At 27.7% G+C, this 21,297-nt stretch overlaps 1 protein-coding gene across 1 annotated transcript in view; it reads right to left on the reverse strand.

Moving 5' to 3' along the window:
- The window catches only part of LOC129989018 (beta,beta-carotene 15,15'-dioxygenase-like), a 54,250-nt gene extending 35,704 nt beyond the window's left edge, over positions 1–18,546 (reverse strand). Inside the window, exon 1 of the mRNA XM_056097323.1 lies at positions 18,367–18,546. Within this exon, the coding sequence (XP_055953298.1) occupies positions 18,367–18,457 (91 nt within the window). The 5' untranslated portion in view covers positions 18,458–18,546. The remainder of the gene's footprint in view (positions 1–18,366) is intronic.
- Between the last annotated feature and the right edge of the window lie 2,751 nt (positions 18,547–21,297).

Consider the following 21,297-nt stretch of genomic DNA (forward strand, 5'->3'; position numbering starts at 1 on the left):
TATTTGGAGAGTGCTTGAGATTAGTAGTTAATCAGAAAGAATTTCAAGGAAAATCATCAGAAATAGTAGAAATTGCATGTATATTATTTTTACTATATTACTGAAATATCTGCATTTTATTTTCTTGGGAAAGTATTAAAATTCAGTATGCTTTTCCCAAATTAATATTTTTTTTCAAATTGTACTCATTTATTCAGAAGTAGTCGCCTATGACGATTATCTGGTTCCCAAAAATATTGGTTATATTTAACTTCAGTTAAACCGTTTACCTATAACATTGTCCATGATACCATCAAATTATCGTTATTTTAATTGTCTCACATATCATTTAAAATAACGATAATTAAAATAAAATAACAATTAAATACAATTAAATAAACAATTAAACTAACACAAACGTGTTATTTTAATTGTCTCACATATATATTCACACATGTGAACATGAAATATTTCCAATAGAAATCAATCCCACTATGACTCCACTATCCAGCTCTATTAAAAATGTGAATGACCAGTTCCTCTATCTTCTAACCTGCGTGATATTGTTAACTTCACTGTTTTACTCGTTTTGTAAAAAACACAAATATTAAACAGGATCCTTCTTCTTATAACTTTCAAAACTGTAAGAAAATCAAACGATTAAATATTTGATGAAGAAATGAAAACTGTCTGAATCTCTGGACAGGTAGTGTAATCCATTGTTGGAAACTAACAAACAAAATATTTTTTTTGAATTACCAAAACTATAATGTGTGTGTGTGTGTGTGTGTGTGTGTGTGTGTGTGTGTGTGTGTGTGTGTGTGTGTGTGTGTGTGTGCAATAAACATAATTTTGCAGATGGGTGACAGAAAAGAAGAAGACGTTTTGGGAAGAAGAAGACTTTTGCATTAATTTCAATTATAAAATGACGTCTGTTTGCATCGCGATACATGAGCAAAATAGACAGAAATTTATTCCTTCAGTGATTTTACATTGAGATTCTGATAGAAATTTCTTTGCCTTACTTATACAAGGGAATCTTAGATATTTTTGAAAAGTATGTCTGGGTTTTAGATATTTTTATTCCTTCACTTGGAGCTTGAGAAAATGCAAAAGTCATCAGTTTTCTAGAGCGCCTGTTAGAAATAATTAAATAAAAAAATGAGGATTGGAACTGGAAATAAGGTAACATTTTAGAATGAAGTTAACATGGACTAATTTAAGATTAAAAAAAAAATAGGAAATCAATTGAGATTTAAGATATATCAACCTTCACTCTTTTTTTTATCGTGTTTCACGTCCTTATTTCCAAAAATGTAATTAAAAAATTGCATATTTATCAAACGCGAATTTCAAGAAAATTATAATTTTAATGAGTTGAATCATACAAAATAAATTATAAATCGAAAATTTAATTAAACTGATAAAAATCCTATGAATATCTAATATAGCGACTAAATTTAATTGAGCGACATTCATCCTGAAGCAAACGATTAACTGAAATTTTGGAAAATTTATCCTAATGATTTCATTTGAATTAACTACAATATTTCGAAATAGATATCTTTTATCACCTATTTTATAATTTTTAATATTGTTGCGAATCATATTACACCGTTTATCTGCTCTGGTAGTCTTATTGTAAGAGAGAGATTTAGAGATTTTTCATGCATTCCAAGCTCAATGATTCCCGACCTTGGCGACAAATATGAAGACTTCCGGATGTACAAGAGGTATAGTTTCATGAGCAGCCAAAAATCCGGTGATTTTTCTGGGGAATTCCATATAATGTTGTGATTGTTAGAAAACTAAATAAATCTGAGGAAATCAAACGAATTAATCACTTTAATTGAAGTTGTGTTTGCAGAGTAAACTAGAAAGCTGAGGACGCTAAGTGCTATTACTTTATTTAATCAGCGGTTTGCTGTCGTTTTTTGCTTTTAATTTCGACATGTGTTGTTCTTTATGCATATCCTGGTTCTGTTTTGAATCCATGGCCCGTGTTTTCTGGAATATTCGTGAAATAAAGCCTTTTTTTCCATTACCCAACATGTTGTACTGTCACCTCATACATACAGGCGATTTTCGTCGCATTATTGCATTTTTCTTTCCAGTTATTATAAAATTAAAATTACAATTGCATTGTTGTCTTTTAATAAAATTGATATGATAGCTTCTCGAATTTATATGCAGGAATTTATAAACACGAATCTTTTTTTTTTATCAAGATAACAATTGTTTTGCATTCTTAATAATGAAAATAACAATGATGCAAGAAAACCAGTTCAAGCGTCAGGAAATCAAGATTTTAATATTTTAACTTTAAAAAATTAATTAATGCAAATAAAACGAAATTTTATCTGAGCATTTAGTGGCTAAACGTATATTCTGATTTGTGCTGAGTAATCAAAACTAGATAAGTACGTTTTTGAATTACAAAAAATATTTTTAAAAATTTGAATTGTTAAATTATCATAATCAACAAAAACAATAAAAATTTAAAGATACGATACTTCAAGGCAGAACCCTTGTAATATAATAGTAGTGGCCCCTTGTAATATAATAGTAGTGGCAATCATCGTAATATCAGGTCTCTTTAATTATCAGTTTTATTATAGTTATTAATATTGTTATGTATCTGTAATGATGTCTTCTATAATAGATGGCAGCCTTTTAAAATTTTATTTCGTTTCATCAGCACAGAAAATCTAATCCCTAACTCGATTCAATTCAAACAATAAAAATTTAAAGATACGATACTTCAAGGCAGAACCCTTGTAATATAATAGTAGTGGCAATCATCGTAATATCAGGTCTCTTTAATTATCAGCTTTATTATAGTTATTAATATTGTTATGTATCTGTAATGATGTCTTCTATAATAGATGGCAGCCTTTTAAAATTTTATTTCGTTTCATCAGCACAGAAAATCTAATCCCTAACTCGATTCAATTCAAACAATAAAAATTTAAAGATACGATACTTCAAGGCAGAACCCTTGTAATATAATAGTAGTGGCAATCATCGTAATATCGGGTCTCTTTAATTATCAGCTTTATTATAGTTATTAATATTGTTATGTATCTGTAATGATGTCTTCTATAATAGATGGCAGCCTTTTAAAATTTTATTTCGTTTCATCAGCACAGAAAATCTAATCCCTAACTCGATTCAATTCAAACAATAAAAATTTAAAGATACGATACTTCAAGGCAGAACCCTTGTAATATAATAGTAGTGGCAATCATCGTAATATCGGGTCTCTTTAATTATCAGCTTTATTATAGTTATTAATATTGTTATGTATCTGTAATGATGTCTTCTATAATAGATGGCAGCCTTTTAAAATTTTATTTCGTTTCATCAGCACAGAAAATCTAATCCCTAACTCGATTCAATTCAAACAATAAAAATTTAAAGATACGATACTTCAAGGCAGAACCCTTGTAATATAATAGTAGTGGCAATCATCGTAATATCAGGTTTCTTTAATTATCAGTTTTATTATAGTTATTAATATTGTTATGCATCTGTAATGCTGTCTTCTATAATAGATCGCAGCCTTTTAAAATTTTATTTTGTTTCATCAGCACAGAAAATCTAATCCTTAACTCGATTCAATGCAAATCTAGCCGAAATCCTAAGAAAAGAACAACTGTTGTTTACAGCACTGAAAATCTAATCCCTAACTCGATTCAATGCAAATCTAGCCGAAATCCTAAGAAAAGAACAACTGTTGTTTACAGCACTGAAAATCTAATCCCTAACTCGATTCAATGCAAATCTAGCCGAAATCCTAAGAAAAGAACAACTGTTGTTTACAGCACTGAAAATCTAATCCCTAACTCGATTCAATGCAAATCTAGCCGAAATCCTAAGAAAAGAACAACTGTTGTTTACAGCACTGAAAATCTAATCCCTAACTCGATTCAATGCAAATCTAGCCGAAATCCTAAGAAAAGAACAACTGTTGTTTACAGCACTGAAAATCTAATCCCTAACTCGATTCAATGCAAATCTAGCCGAAATCCTAAGAAAAGAACAACTGTTGTTTACAGCACTGAAAATCTAATCCCTAACTCGATTCAACGCAAATCTAGCCGAAATCCTATGAAAAGAACAACTGTTGTTTACAGCACTGAAAATCTAATCCCTAACTCGATTCAATGCAAATCTAACAGAAATTCTAAGAAAAGAACAACTGTTGTTTACAGCACTGAAAACATTTCTCAGCTTGGTTATTAATCTTGGTAATATTTATTTAATTTTAGCTTAAAAATAAAGAAGTGAAAAACATTTTACAATCAAACATGATTTTTTTTTAATCGTTACGTTCATTGTTTTACCGAAATTGCTAGCAACAGCATTAAAGTGATTTTTTTAATCGTTACATTCATTGTTTTAACGAAACTGCTAGCAACAGCATTAAAAACTTATCGGTTGAGCAATGCATTAAGCCTAAGGAAGACGAGCAAGAGATCAGAAAGCAGAATGTTATGAGTTCAGCCCTCTGGATGAGCTCTGAATTACCGTTATTCAAAAATTGGCAGACATAGGAATAGTTTTGCGACAACTTTTTTCTTGGTGATGTTTTTTTCCACCCAGTGAAACATAAAAGTAGGTAAGTTCCTCTCGTAAGTACTTTACGGATGCAATCTACATCTCTAAGCAACATTCTATCCCAGATTCTAGTCAACAAACGCATCTCATTTTTTTTCTTTATTATTGAGTCGTAGACTTAGAGAATAGGCTATATATCCTATGCCAGAGGCTCTTAAAACTTAAATATTATATCATGTAAAGAGAATTCATATATATATGTAATGATATTTTAACTCTAATTTCAATTTAATTAATTTTCAAGATTTTATCTTAATTTAGCCCATAGTAACATTATTCTAAAATATTCTCTTATTTCGTGATCCAATTCCACTGTCTCTACTTAATTAATTCAAGAGAAGCTTTGTTAAATTGTTGAATCAGCTAAAATCTAACTTTCCCACACTACGCGTGATGAGATAACATACCGCTGATCAAGCAAATTCTTTTTTAAAATCTCCCTGTGCTTCCCCTACCTTGTCCACCTGTGTAATGAAAATCCCTATCGAAATCTCATAATACATTAGCACCGTAAAGAAATATTTTCCCTATCAAAATCATAGGTTATTTAAGACCAGGGATAAAATGTCTAAGAGCTCTTCCCTCATTCCTTTCTGTGTCGTTCTGTGTGCTCGTCGCTTGTACATATGCTTGCTTCTTCAAAAATGATATAAAACGACGTCACGAAATTAAAAGTATCTTCATTGTCTTCAAACTGCATCATGCTTCACAACAAATAATATAATAATATTACACACACACACACACACACACACACACACACACACACACACACACACACACACACACACACACACACACACACACACACACACACACACACACACACACACACACACACACACACACATATATATATATATATATATATATATATATATATATATATATATATATATATATATATATATATATATATATATATATATATATATATATATATATATATATATATATAATGATATTTTAATTCTAATTTCAATTTAATTAATTTCCAAGATTTTATCTTAATTTAGCCCATAGTAACTTCATTCTAAAAATATTCTCTTATTCCGTGATGCAATTCCACTTTCTCTACTTAATTAATTCAAGAGAAGCTTTATAAAATTGCTGAATCGACTAAACGCCGACACATTCTCACGCTCCGCTTGAAAGGATAGGAAAATGTCCCGTAAACACATTCTTTTTAAAAGATCCCTCTGTTTCCCTTACTTGTGATTGACATGAGTCAGAAATCCCCATTAGAATCTTATTAATATATTAGCACTATGAAGAAATATTTTCCCTATCAAAATCTCAGGTTATATAAGACGAGGGATAATTTATTTCGCTCTTCTTCCCCACTTCTGCTTTTGTGTCGCACTGTGGCGGACGTGCCATGTCCGAGCCTTCTTGTAAATAATCATGAGTACTTCTCCTATATGAAATAAAACGACGTCACGAAATCAAAAGTCTCTTCACTGTCTTCAAACTGCATTCTGCTTCACATAAAATAATGCTCACACACATATATATACTGCATTTTAAATGGAATTTTTATAATTAAAGAATAGAACATTTTAGATTTATATTATTCAGCGAGCTATGTTTGGCAATCAGCTTGTTCTTACTGAATATAGGCATTTGTAACCGCATCATGGAACGCATTTTTTTGAAAATTTCATTTACTTATTTGATTAAACTGAAAAATATTAATTAATATTATGAAATCACTCTACTATAAAAAGTATACGTGCTATGAAAATCATGCTTTCAAATTTATGTCTAAACAAAGCATTTTTTAAATCCTAATTTTAACATTGACAAAAGCTCGTATTGAATGGCTTAATTCAATTATATGCAACTTAAAAAGTATATGTACTATGAAAATCCTGCTCTGAAATTTAGGTTCAAAGAACTCATTTTTTAAATCCTAATTTCAACATTGGAAAAAGTACGTAATTGAATGGTTTGATGTAAAACAATGAAATGAGTTTGAATTTTATCATAACAATAATGCATTGTTACAGATAGTGTATCAAATTAAATTTAAAATGCGATAAAAAATGTACGGAATTGAAATTGGTATCATTAAAAAAGATAATAGCTTTTTAGTTTTAAGATAATATACAATTCAACATATCATTTGTACGAGATTGTATTTTCTAAAGATGTTCATAAAAAATCGCCAAAAACTTGCTTAATTTTAAATAATACTTATTTTTTAAATAAAATTTTGAACTTCTGTAAAATTGAGCGTGATCTGCCTATAGTCTGGAATAGCACGTGTGGCAGATTTCATCAGAATCGAACAAAAATTGTAAATTTATATTTAAAAAACTTGTGTGTATGTATACATATGTGTAATGACATTTTAAAATTTAATTTAAATCTTAATTGATTTCCAAATTTTTATCATAATTTAGCTCATATAAATTTCATTCTAAAATGGTTAGTTCCTGATCCAATTCCACTTTTTATTTAATTGCTCTTAATACGCGCTGTACAAAATTGCAAGTCTCAGCATTTTCCCACGCTCTGGGCGAAGGGATGAAATACCTTAATGCCTATGCCATTCTTTTAAAGATACCTGAATTTCCTTTTCCTAAGTCTACACGAGAGTCAAAGAAATCCCTATCAAAATCTCACAGTAAAAACCACCGAATCAAAAAATTTTGATCTCTTTCGCTCTTGTGTCGCGATGTAGACAGACGTATCTCATCGCTTCTTCCTTGTACATAATATGTCTCCTATGGTAGAATAAATCGAAATTTTAAGAATTTCAAAAATTATATATATGTATATATGTTTAATGATATTTTAAACTCTTAATTTAATCCAAATTAATTTCCAAAACTTTATCTTAATTTAGACCATAGTAACTTCATTCTAAAAATATTCTCTTACTTCGTGATCCAATTCCACTTTCGGTTTAATTAATTCCGCTGTAAAATAATACGCTATCAGTAGTATTACGTATCAAATGAAAGTGATCCCTTTCGTTGCCCTTGAAAAGGTGTCAAAGGTCACCACGTGTATTGAATTGGCTCTTGGCAAGAAATGCTATCTTATCATTGACCAGTGATCATTTGTTCTGCCCTTTTCGCTTTTTTCTTACTTCTGCTTTTGTGTCGCACTGCGTCTTGTAAAAAATCATGCCTCCACTAGGAATAGAATAAAACGAAATTAAAATTACAAGGTATCTTCACTGCTTGTCCAACCTGCCTTCTGCCTCAACCAAAATATGTTAAATATTATTTAGCCGACAGAATTTGAAATCTTTACATGTATATATATATATATATATATATATATATATATATATATAGAGAGAGAGAGAGAGAGAGAGAGAGAGAAAGAGAGAGAGAGAGGAAGAAATATACTTTTCAAATGTATTTGTTTTACTAAATCGGTATTAATTTTATTTTAAATATTGTACATCAAAATACCACATAAACCATTTACAAATAAAATACCTTTAAATTCGTACAAAAAAATGAAAAAAAAAAAAACTGCATAAAAATTGTAAATTTATATAAAACAACGTTCATCTTTATATATAGAGAAAAGTTATTATTAGAAGAAATTATCTTTCGTGTATAAATAAATACACTAAAAATCATATACTGTAAGTGCATCATAGTTTGAGAACTACTGTATTATGCTGATACTGCACATTTTTTTTTTTTTTTTTAATATTTAATACCCAAGCTCTGGTCTTGCAATTAACTTTCCCTTGAAAACTTTCCTTTTAAACGTTTTTAGTCACGTGTGAGGTAGGAAACAACCAATTTAAAAGAAATTATCCCTCATCCGCCAAAACAGCTGTGTTTTGACGGCCGAACAATAATTTCAGAAATACTACTCATAAGATGAAAACTGTTTTGCGAATGTCTGACGCAGGGATAAAAAGAGAACAACCGAGAGAAAGCAAACACACGTGGCTTAATTTATGTGTGCTGTACATGTAGAAAGAGACAGGAAATATCAGAGTACTCGCTGCGCTTTTTTCTTCTTCTTTTTTTTTATGATGATATTGAAATGAGCACTACCGTATCTTCTTTTTCCCCCTTAATGGAAGAATAATAATGTAGAAAACGAAATATGAGAAGCCGCATGCAGATTGTATTATTGCTCACTTGGAGCTCTTGTGAGGAGTCAGAGTTGAGAATCGAACATAATAAAGAGAAAAGCCAAAGAAAGAAACAATTGAGCAATTCATAAGAGCAAATTTCTTTCATTTTCTTGTTCAGAAAATATGCAAAAAATATGGTGTAATCCCAATTACTTAAGCTCATTTTTTAAAAAATTGTACAAAATCTGTTAATGTTCATAATTATAAGAATATTTATAAGAAAATATTTATAAAACTGGATTATCAATATATATATTACTTACAATTTATGAAATACTAGAATTCTATAGAATACCTAGGCATTTTATAGATTGGTAGAGATTTTTAGACTATGTATGAAATATGATATTTATTCTACACTTTTACCTAGGAATTTTATGAAACACCTAGGTATATTACAGAATTAAGGGCATTTTTAGTCTACATATGAATTACGATAATTATTCTATACTTTTCCAAGGAATTTTGTAGAATACCCGGGATTTTATAGAATGCCGAGCACTTTTAGTCTATGATATATGATAATTACTCTACATTTCCCCTAAAAATTTTATAGAATGCCTAGATATATAATAGAATGCCGGGCATTTTTAGTCCAAGTAGAAAATAGTATAATTATTTTACACTTTTCCTAGGAATTTTGTAGAATACCTGGGATTTTATAGAATGCCGCGCACTTTTAGTCTAAGCATGATATATGATAATTACTCTACATTTTTCCTAAACATTTTATAGAATATCGGGCATTTTTAGTTTAAATATGAAATATGATAATTATTCTACACTTTTCTTATGAATTTTATAGAATACCTAGGTATATTATAGAATGCCGGGCATTTTTAATCTAAGTATGAAATATGATAATAACTTTAAACTTTTCCAAGGAATTTTATAGAATTACTCTGTATATTATAGAATGCCGGGTGTCTTTAAGTATGATATGTGATAATTATTTTACTTTTTTCCTATGAATTTTATAGAATACCTAGGCATATTATAGTAGGTCAAGCATTTTTAGTCTAAGTATGAAATGTGATAATTATTCTTCACTGTTTCTAAGAATTTTATAAAATACCTAGGTATAGAATGCCGGGCATCTTTAACCTAAGCATGAAATATGATAACAATTCTACACTTTTCCTAGGAATTTTATTATATAATATACCTAGGTATATTATGGAATGCAGAGTTTAGTTTAAGTATAAAATAGGATAATTATTCTAGATTTTTCCCTGGGATTTTATATAATATCTAGGCATTGTAGAGAATGGGGAACACAACTTAAGAAAAATTGGGGGGGGGGCACGCGAAAATTATTATTTAAACAGTTTATTAGTTTTGAAACAAAAGGAGCACAAAATATCATTCTTGTTAATATGACCACGGACGGTATGGGACTTTCTCTGTATTCTTTTAAATATACACAATAGCTAGCTAAAAACGGAAATCTCTTTGTTAAATATGTTATGATCATCTTGATTTAACATCTTGATTTTCTTGAAACGGTCTCTTTTTCTTACATAGGAGATGTATTTCATTTTCTGCCAGTTTACATCTGGCATTCTATAAAATTATTAGGACACGTGTGAAATCTTTAATAGTTCACACATTGACGGACAGTTATTCTTAAATATTCTATAAATTACGGACATTCGTATATTGACAATAATGCATACAAAGCAAACAAATGCCTAGGAGTACATAATTTTAGGAGAAGGCCACCCTCAATAACTCCAGAAATTGTGATATTTTCAGAATAATTTAATTTCGGTGCTGTCTCTCGACTCACCAGAGCCATGCACACGATTTTTCAGAATAAAACGAACACTTTAAAATTCAGAGCATTATTTAAAGGGGACTTTTAAATGTTTTGTAATTTGATTCCAAATTTGGGTGGTCTCTCACCTCTTTTATTTATTTATTCATTCATTTATTTATTTTTATACTCTCGTATACAAAGAAAAAGTATTATAAACGTTAAAAAATTCGAAATCGAGATTTTATTGAACTTTCAAATTTTCATATATCTCCGAACCTGAAAAACACATTACGGAATTATGTCTGTTTGTCTGCCTGTAAACACGGTGACTCAAAAACACATTAAGCTAGCTGAGGAAATCTGACACGTGGTCTTTATGTTAAAGTTGCAGATTTCTATCAAATTTTGTAAAGAAATCCATTTGCAGGAAGTCTAGCTAACTGAATACAAGCGACAGTAATAACTGTAAAGCATGAATGAATAAAATTTAGAGCATAAATTTAGTATCTTAAGTGCAAATCTTGTCAAATTTTGAAATAAATTCGTCAATGGTCTGGATTATATTCGACAATGGATTATCTGATAGTCTATACATTTGCAAACATGCAAACTCAAATATGTGACAACTAGGTAAATGAAATTTGATATACAGCTTTAGCATTTAAAATACAGATCCTTATCAATTTTTGAATATAGCCTGTCAGTTTCATCATCTGTTGCTTTGCATTTTCTCATGTATATAGACATGAACAACTTAAATAAATAAAATTTTATATGTGCCTTTATGACTAAAATTTTAATTCTGTGTCAAATTTCGTTTTCAATCGATAATAAAGAAGGCGTATAAATTCTTCGGTTTTCCTTATTACAATACAAAATATAAAACGTTCATCAGCGGAAAATCTGAGACTTTTGTCTTCCATGGCTGCTCAAGGTCTACAATTTTAGGAATTGTAGAAGGTAACACTTTTATTCGGGAATAGAAGTGGAAGAAAGTTTCAGAAAAGCACTCCCACTTATTTATTTCCTTTTGCCTCTAGCTACAGGATTCACAAGGCATCAAAACGGCCAAAGGTCATATAAGACTATATTAAAAATGTTTTGTAACGTTTTTACTATTTTATTATCATGTGAGAACATGATGTTGTTTTGGTTAGGGCGTTTTGAAGCTCGAAATCACGTAAGCAATGAATATTGAAGCTTGAAATCGCGTAGCCAATGAATAAAGCATAAATGGCAATTTTCCTCATCGTCTTTTAATGGCACATGTTTTTTTACCTGCTTTTACCAGTATTGAATTATTATTATGTATGCTTCTATGAAAGCAGATGCATTTTTAAAAGGTTGACCTGCTTTTATCAGTATTGCTTTATTATTACGTATGCTTCTTTGCCAGCAGATGCATTTTTAAAAGATTGACGTAGAACTATGACATCATAGCTGTTATTTCATCTCAAAATCGGTCGAGCTCCAAAACTTTGTTTGCAAGCTAGAAAAATTGAAAATGAAAGTTTAAAAAAATCATATATATATATATATATATATATATATATATATATATATATAGAGAGAGAGAGAGAGAGAGAGAGAGAGAAGTCTCGCGATTGTTTAAAACTGGTTAAAGACTTAAATTAATTAAGACAAATAAGGACATAAAAAATAATAATCTTCTCACATGATAACTTGAAATTTGCGATCGTAGATTTCATTTTAATTTTTTTAGATTTAGATACTTTAAGAGTTACTTTTTTTAGAATTACTTTTAAATTTAAATTTTTAATTAATTTTTTCATAAAAAGATAATACAATTAAATCCCCTGTTGATTAGTCTTTATTAAGTTTTTCGCATTTTAATTTTTCTTAATATTTTCTACATAAAACTACTTGAAAGATATCAACTTATAATAAAGAATATATTTAGTTTTAAAAGCTGGGTAGGCTTTACCCTAAATGGGAGCAATCTGGTCTTGATAGGATAGCTGTATCTCATTCTATCATATGTTTATAATGAAAAAGAATCTGATTTAATGTGTTTTTCATATCAATAAAAAAAACAGAGCCACTTAATAAAAATACATTTTTAAAATGTCAAGTGAAAACTGATTAAATATTAGATATTTATCTGTCGGAAAGACCAGCTGCAAAAAAAAAGTCTTATCTCTAAATTATCTTTCCTACCTGCCTTTCGGTAAGATAATAGATACTTGAATAAAATCAACAAAAAGAACAACTCTTTTCTGTCATTTTAAAATCAGATTTCAAAAAAGAATGAAATGGATTTAAGAGTATTTCTTTTGAAGAAGAATACATTTCAGGATATATACACGTATTATAATATAGTACATTAATATAAAGCAGTCGATTTAACCCTTTAAAGGGCCATTTTTTTCTAGTCATATTATGTTAAAAAATTTTTAGGCTTGCAATTAGAATAAGAAAAGGGATTCATTTAGCTTATTAGATAAATTTAATTTGATTCATTAATTAATTTGGTTAATTAATAATTAATTAACAAATCAAGGCACATCATTTTGTGTGATATAAAGAACTGAAGCATCTTAGTTTCTGTTTTACTAAAAAAATTTGTCAGAACTTATGCCAACCTACATAATTTCATACAAAGATTGATAAATTTGGTTCGGAGCATATTTCCCAAGGGTTAATAAATAGAATAAATCCAAGCCAAAACAATTAAGAATTAAACAAAAATTGAATTAAAAACAACAATTTGTAAATAATTAATAAAAAATGTTAAATAAAAAGAAGTAAACGTTAACTGTATACAGTGAAGTATCATTTATACGTTTTTCAAGGAAATGCCATAAGTCGACGTAAAAATGAAGTGACGTATAATAAAGATTTTTAAACGTTCATTATTATTAATTTATTGCTAATTTTACGAATTTATACGAAAATAGAAATTTACATTTTTTACATAACTCTAGCATATAACTACATAATATTAAAAACGACGATTAAAATTATAAAAAAAAAACCTGCGAAAAATCATACTTTTACTGTCTATTCTTCTTAAATAATTATTATAAGTTTTAATTTTTTTTAATTTTTTAATAATTTTCTCTCCGCATATGAATGTATAGGTTAATTAACGAAAAGTTATAATAGATAATTTCATGCGCATCGCTAAAGAATTTAAGTAATAAAAAAATATTATTCGTAGCACACTTCAAATGCTAATATATAACAACATTAAAAAATGTATTTATTTGCAATGGGATCTTTATCTATTATATTTACGAACATTCAAATTAAGACTAATTACTAAAATCGGTTTGAATGTAAAATAATATAAATTTCAGACGTCAACTCCTTAATCTTTGCTACAATTTAACATAAAAAAATGTAAATATAATGTTGAATTTACTATCCCAGAATTTATTTGTATTCATGCTTACATTTATACGCAAACCAATAATCAGTAATAATCAATAAATCAGTCAATTTAAACGTTAAAAAAAAACTCGTCTCAATTGCTAGAATCCAAAACAGAAGTTAGTATTTCGCAACTAATAATAAAACAAACCAAAAGATAGAAGCTATTTTTAAATCCACCCAGCGTTACAGATGGCAATGGACAATTATATATTTACTGATTCGATTTATTTGCAAACACATAGAAAATTAATTTAAAAATCTAAATTAAATTATGGTTTGAAGTGCTCATTGAATTGAATATAAAGTATAGTACTATAGATCGAAGTAAAGTATAACGTATAGCATAAAGTATCGAATTAAATTTAAAGTATGTTTCACTGGTATTCTGACAAAACAAAAGACAATCACAGTTTTTCAATCATTAAAGAAAGATACAAAAATTTCTTCACATTCTTTCATCGCATTGCTTAAATTAATTAAATTGAAGCAAAGGAAAAGAATGTTATCTCCTTCTTGCTTCCAAGAAAAAGTTTTCCTCTTTCATAGAAGTGGGAAAATAATATAGTAGCAAAAAAGTTTGCGAGTTTAAGAAAGGAGGAAAATGATGTATAATTGGAACTTAGTACTCTTTACGTCATATAAACGAATTTGTTTATCACTATAACGATACAATTGAACATGGCAATGAAGATAAGTCGTATAAATGAAAAATGTTTTATAAATTTATAATTATTATTCTCGTAATTTATTCTCATCCTATATTATTTACAAGATATATTTTCTTTATTATAATTTCTTTAATATATTTTCTTATAATATTTATTATTTTACATGTTTGTTGATTCATTAATATTAGTCACTTTAAGATAATTGTATTCTATAAACAATAAAAGTTATGAAGATAAAACCTTTAAATGCTGACCATTTCAAATTTAAAGTAATTTAACTTATTTTTGATATAATTTATTCATTGATAAGTAAAAAGAAATTTAAAAACACATGACAATCAAAAATATTTTATTCTAATAGATACAAATCTAAATTACTCAAAATCTAATTCGCTAATTATTTCTACTATTTAACATTAACATTAACATTTTATACAAATAAAGAAACAATTCCGGAAATGACTGAATACCTATCCAAGTATTTCCTTTTAAAGAGGAATTATCTAATACTGGAGAAGATAATAAAATCTTATTCATGCTTGTGACGGTCTCTGAAAATTTTTAATTGGTTTCAAATCAAATTCTTAGATCCATGTATTTGTTTTACTCAGCTCAGAAATTATATGATTATTATTTGCTTTCATCTACAATGACATGCGTGACTTGCATAATGAATTACAGGATTACAAGATTAAATCTAATTTAAAAGACAGAAATCATTTATATATCAGATGGAATTACGTTTTTCTTTGTATTTCTTTTCTTTGTATAATATTTGTGTGCCAAATAAGACATATCATACAGTTAAGAAGTTTCATAAATTCGTATGTTGACAGTTTAATGCTAGTGGTTTGAAATTCGTTAACAAATTATTCAAATAAAAGATAAAATTTGTAGAAAAGCTTTTAGAAATGAAAGCATATTATTGTTTTTTGCTTTATGTGTCATATTATAGTCAAACATTTTTATAAAAAAGAAAGTAAATATATATAATTCTGAATTTTTAAAGCATTCATATAGAATCTCTCAATCAGATTTGGTGAAAGTAGTCTAAAGCAATTAAAAAATTTTAATTGCTTTAATAAATAAAATTTCTGCAAAATAAATAATCCCATATAAATAATCCAAAATAAATAATTCAATTTAAAAAATTTCTGCAAAATAAATAATCCTAGGAAATAAACTAAAGTATTGCTTCATAGTTAACTTAATTAATAGTTTTTTCAAATAAATAAATTAATTAAGTCTAAAATAATTTTCGACATAAATTTCCGCAAAATAAATAATTCTAAGAAATAAACCAATTTATTGCATCATAGTAATTTAATTAATCGTTTTTGCAAATAAATAAATTAATTAAATCTAAAATAATTTTCGATATAAATTTCTGTAAATTAAATAATTCTAGGAACTAAACCAATTTTTTGCATAATAGCAATTTAATTGTTTTTGCAAATAAATAAATTAATTAAATCTAAAATAATTTTCGACATAAATTTCCGCAAAATAAATAATTCTAAGAAATAAACCAATTTATTGCATCATAGTAATTTAATTAATCGTTTTTGCAAATGAATAAATTAATTAAGCCTAAAATAATTTTCGATATAAATTTCTGTAAAATAAATAATCCTAGGAACTAAACCAATTTTTTTTCGTCATAGTAGTTTAATTAATTGTTTTCGCAAATAAATAAATTAATCAAGTCTAAAATAATTTTCGACATACATTTCTGTAAAATAAATAATCTTAAAAACTAAACCAATTTTTTGCGTCATAGTTAATTTAATTAATTGTTTTCGCAAATAAATATATAAAATAAGTGACAAAATTGGTTTGATTACTATCTTAAATTATCACATTTTATTAATTCAAATAATCACATAATTAGTACTTAAATTTTGTAACATTGAGAAGATTATTAAATTTTCCATGTGATTTTGTCTGGAGTTATTATCACAGATATATAACGAATATTTTTTCACCGCGCCTTTCAAAATGTAATTATTTTCACTTTCTCGTTTCGATAGTTTTGATCAACGTTGCCAATCTCTTTAAAAATTAGCCAAGAACTTAATTTGAGAAACTCAATCTTTGAAAGTATAAAAGCCAACCCTCCATTCGCCATTTTGGCATTCTCTAAGATTTTACACGAGTTCACAACTTATGCCGCCTTTGGAATTGTATAGTCTATACAATCAAATTTTTCTATTAATCACTAAATCGGTAAATGAATACAAAATAATATAAATTTAATGAATATAAAATAATAATATAAGTTGTAGACCTTAATTCATTAACCCTTGCTACAATCCAGCATAAAAGAATGTAAATAAAATGTTGAATTTACGCTCCCAGATAATGCTTACCTTTATTCGCACATCAATAATTCATCACTCATCAGTCAATTTAAACATTAAAAAAATGAAATTTTTGTCTGCAGATTCTTTAATTATATATATTTTTTGCATTCCTTATTACAAAGATAATATATTTCAAACAATTTGCTGGAATAATTTGTTTTCATTTCCCCCCCCCCCTTCCCAACATTGACCGAATTTTCGAAGTTTCAATAAAATGCTTCTTTGGAAAATTACAGAATTCGAAAGACATCCGTGTCATTGGGAAAAGTATAAAGCTGCCCCAATTTTCCCCATATTGGAGACTTTAAGTTAGTTGAATATTCTGCGAAGCATAACGGATACGAAATTGTTATGAAATGTAAAGGAGGAACTAAACTGAGTGATGAAGATGAAGATGATGATAATGAGGTAGGAGGAAAATTTCAAGAAGAAATGTTATAAATGACGTGCCTCAACCTTTACAACATTTTGAAAAAAAAATTTATGAAAGATGTTTTTATTATTATTATTATTATGTGCATAGTAAATCAGCAAAATACAGTCTTTTTTTTCATTTTTATAATGAATATAATTCATTTTATATGAATTTCTATAATGAAATTACAAAGTAAAGCAATAAGAATAATAATCGAAATTCATTATTATATACATAGTAATATTATCCAGGCTATAATATTTTTTAATTAAATAGACTTGATTATATTTTCAAAATGGTCAAAAAATAGAATAATAGAAAAAATTTCTGAAAATTACAATTTAATCATTTAATCCTTCATTGATATTTAACACAACAATATAAGGTTTCTTAATTCTTCGAAAAATTGCTGATATACAAAAAATGTCTAAACGCTAATTTTATATATATATATATACATATAAATTGATTATAAACAAAATAAAACATGTCTAACGAGTTTTGAAATTTTAAATTTCAAAATTAGATTTTTTTTTTAATTTCATAAAGATTTTGTTTATATGCAATATGGTAATCTAAAAAAAAAAAAAAAATTCTTGCTAGTTTTCATATAAGATGGAATTTAAAAAAAATAAAAAGATTTTCAAATCTAATTAATACATTATATTAAATTCAAAATATATATATTTGTACCCATTTGTGTGTTTCTAATGCGTTACTTAGAAAATACAGAAAATTTATCATGTATGCGTGGGTGTTCTCGACATCCAAAATTTTAGCAGATGTCGAAATATTCTGTTCCATTCAAATAAATAAATGAACCTTTTTAAAACATCTTTGCTTTTCTAAAAACGCAAGAAAAACCCACATATAAAAATAGGAAATTGTTATTTCAGTTTTCCCATATTGTGGGTGCACGTTTCTAGACAAAACAAAAACAAACAAACCGGCGCACAACCAATCGATATTTTGCTGCTTCCTCAGCACTTAACGACAACGCCAGTGACAATTCTCTATAAGCGAGCTCACGGAAAATTTAGATTTAAAATTACCTTGAACTTGTCCATCGATGGCTTTCTCAGACTCTTTTTTACAAGATCTTAAATAGGGGAAAACATTGCTAGCTTGAACGGCAGATTCCATTTTCACTCTTCTAGTAAGGCAAAATTATCCTTCTCGGACAAAAAAAACCGAACCGTTACGTTCCTTCTTCATCACAGATGGCGCTAGTATAGTTCGGTGTAATCTGAGTGGAGGCTAGGAAAATAAAGAGCGCCCATTTCTGGGAAAGAGAAAGAAAGGAAAGAAAAGAAAGATGTGTTATTTTAGAATTCTGATAATTTGATATTTCCTGTTCGATAAATTATTTTGCATTAAATTTTTTTTATTAAATGTAAGATGAGAAAAATATATTCTTGAATCGTTAAAGGTAGTTTGTTGGTCTGAGATTTGAGTTTGGAAATTATAAAAATATAAGGAAATGCTTCTTTTTTATTTATAAATTTCTTTGCTTCAGTTTTATGAATTTACAATTTTATCTGAAACATTAATAGCCTGCGAAGGATTTGGACATTTTACAAACCTTGACAGTTTATGAAAATATTAATAAATCTCTTTTTAATAAATTGGTCTATCTATCTTCATATTTCAACACATTTTAATTTAATATAGTTGCTAATAATTTGTTTTAGATTTTTTTTTTATTTTAATAAGTTTTGGAAAAGATTTGTATGCATATACTTATAATGGCCGACATTTTCAGGGTATTCACAATTGCATACAATATTTTTTAAGAGAATGTATGATATTTTAATAAACTGCAAGAACAAAATAAACATATTGAAATATTAGGACTCTAATTAATTGTCATGATTTCACTCTAATGCTTGATAATTGTTAGAATGTATATTATTTATTCGCCTCTATTATATGCAACCATCGACAGCATAATTTATTTTTCTACTTAATACATAAATAACAGAATTTGAAAATTTTTGTCTCGCACTTTTTTTTTATGAAATTGTTTAGAAGCCATAGAAGAACAAACGATTGACAGTTTTGTTTTAATATGATAATGTTTATAGGTTGGCATATGGTTTACAAATTTCGTAAAATAAAAATCATAAAAATATATTACAACATGACATTCTGCAAACCAGAATGTTGGACATCGAATTACAGATTTGACTGCAATTACTTTTTAAGAAAGTATTCAATAACAATAGATTATTCAAAGTTATATTTTAGTTAATTTTAAATGAATCTAAATTATAACATTTTTCCCCAATAATTATGGAGCAAAAGCGGAAAAGCCATCTTTAAGTAACAGTTTTAAAAAAAATAAGGTTTTAATAATTTTCTAAATAATTATTTAAATTAATTAAAAATAAAACTTAATACTGGTGTTTCAACCGTGATGATTTTCAAAAATATGACGGCGCAAAAATAAAATTTACACCTTTCAAAATTTAAAAAAAATTGTCTTTTTTAGTGATATTAATTTAAGAATAATGCACATTTTTCTTCAATTTTAGAATTTTTTTTACTTAATTTCCCACAATAGATTATATTTCCTCCTTAAAATTCAGAACCGTTTCCATTGTTCCATTAAATATTTAAATGTGTTATTTTCTTCAAATGTCGAAAGCTAAAATAGAAAGACTCGAGTAATATCTATGTAGTTTACAAGCAGAACTAAAAAAAGACGACTATTATGAGAAAACACAAGCTGAAGCCTGTACGAACAAAATAAATAAATAAAACTTAAGGGACATTGGCATCTTAACGATATTTGGAAATTCTTCATTCTTGCAGTTACAATACTTCTAGAAACTCTGAGCAAACAAATCAGTTCTTCTAGGTTTGGCTACGACTGGAGTATCACATATCGTTTTATAACTAATTCAGAATATAATGCAGATAGTTAAAATATTCTGAAACCTAAACGTCTACGAATAGTAATAAGTAGCATTACTAGTCGCAGACACAACTATTCGGAACTATTTGCCAAAGCTATTTTTTAATTATATGACATTACTACTCATATTAGTCATTATTACTAGTCATAATTATCAGTAAATTATTAAATTCAATTAAATAATTTTGAAAAAATGTAATGAAGAATGTACCTGTATATGCATGATACTTTATAGTTAAAAAAATTAGCATTTCTTTACAATTTTATTTTTTTGACAACTGGTCTGATAATATTTTTAAACTGACCTATTTGCAGCTCTCCGTCAATCCAGCGGCCGTAAGTAGTTACCTATTCTCCAACGTCAGAAATCCACCACGGCATCAGGTCCTTGTTTTTTAAAGCGTCCATAACAAGAATCTACCTCTGATGAAAATTTTATCGTCCGTAACAAAAAGCGCCTTTTAACGTTAGTTTAACGTGTATTAAATAAATTGTTCTATTAACGTTCCACAAAATTAACAAAGTAATAAAGTAGTTAATTCATGAATACTGTGTATTAATACAGACCATTTTTTCGACAATTTGGCGGGATTTGTTAGGGGTGTTCGCGAGAAAGATCGAGCCCCCCAAAATGTGTGAAAAGGAGACGACTAGTATTAATACTTAATACATATTTATCAAGAAGCGACATATAAGTTAATAAAGGGACCGAACATTACTTAACTAACATTAAAAATATATATATAAAGACAAAAACATGTACACGGAACGTCTTACCTACTCACCGCCGAACTCTTGTCTGCCAATTTATGCGCGAAACTAACTGTGATTATCATGACGTAACATGTGCAGTACAGAATATAAATTAGCAGCTCTCACATTATTATAAGAAACAAAATATTTTTGAAATACGTATTATGATGAAGGTTAACACATTGAGTACGGCTCTCTGCGCGTTGAACGCGCACTCAGGGCTCATTTTTAAACGCTCTAGAAGCATGCTTGGAAGCAATAGGATGCATATATGCAAATTTTTAATTTACATTTAGTATTATATTTACATAAA

The sequence above is a fragment of the Argiope bruennichi genome, chromosome 10 (assembly GCF_947563725.1).
Source record: "Argiope bruennichi chromosome 10, qqArgBrue1.1, whole genome shotgun sequence".
NCBI lineage: Eukaryota > Metazoa > Arthropoda > Arachnida > Araneae > Araneidae > Argiope > Argiope bruennichi.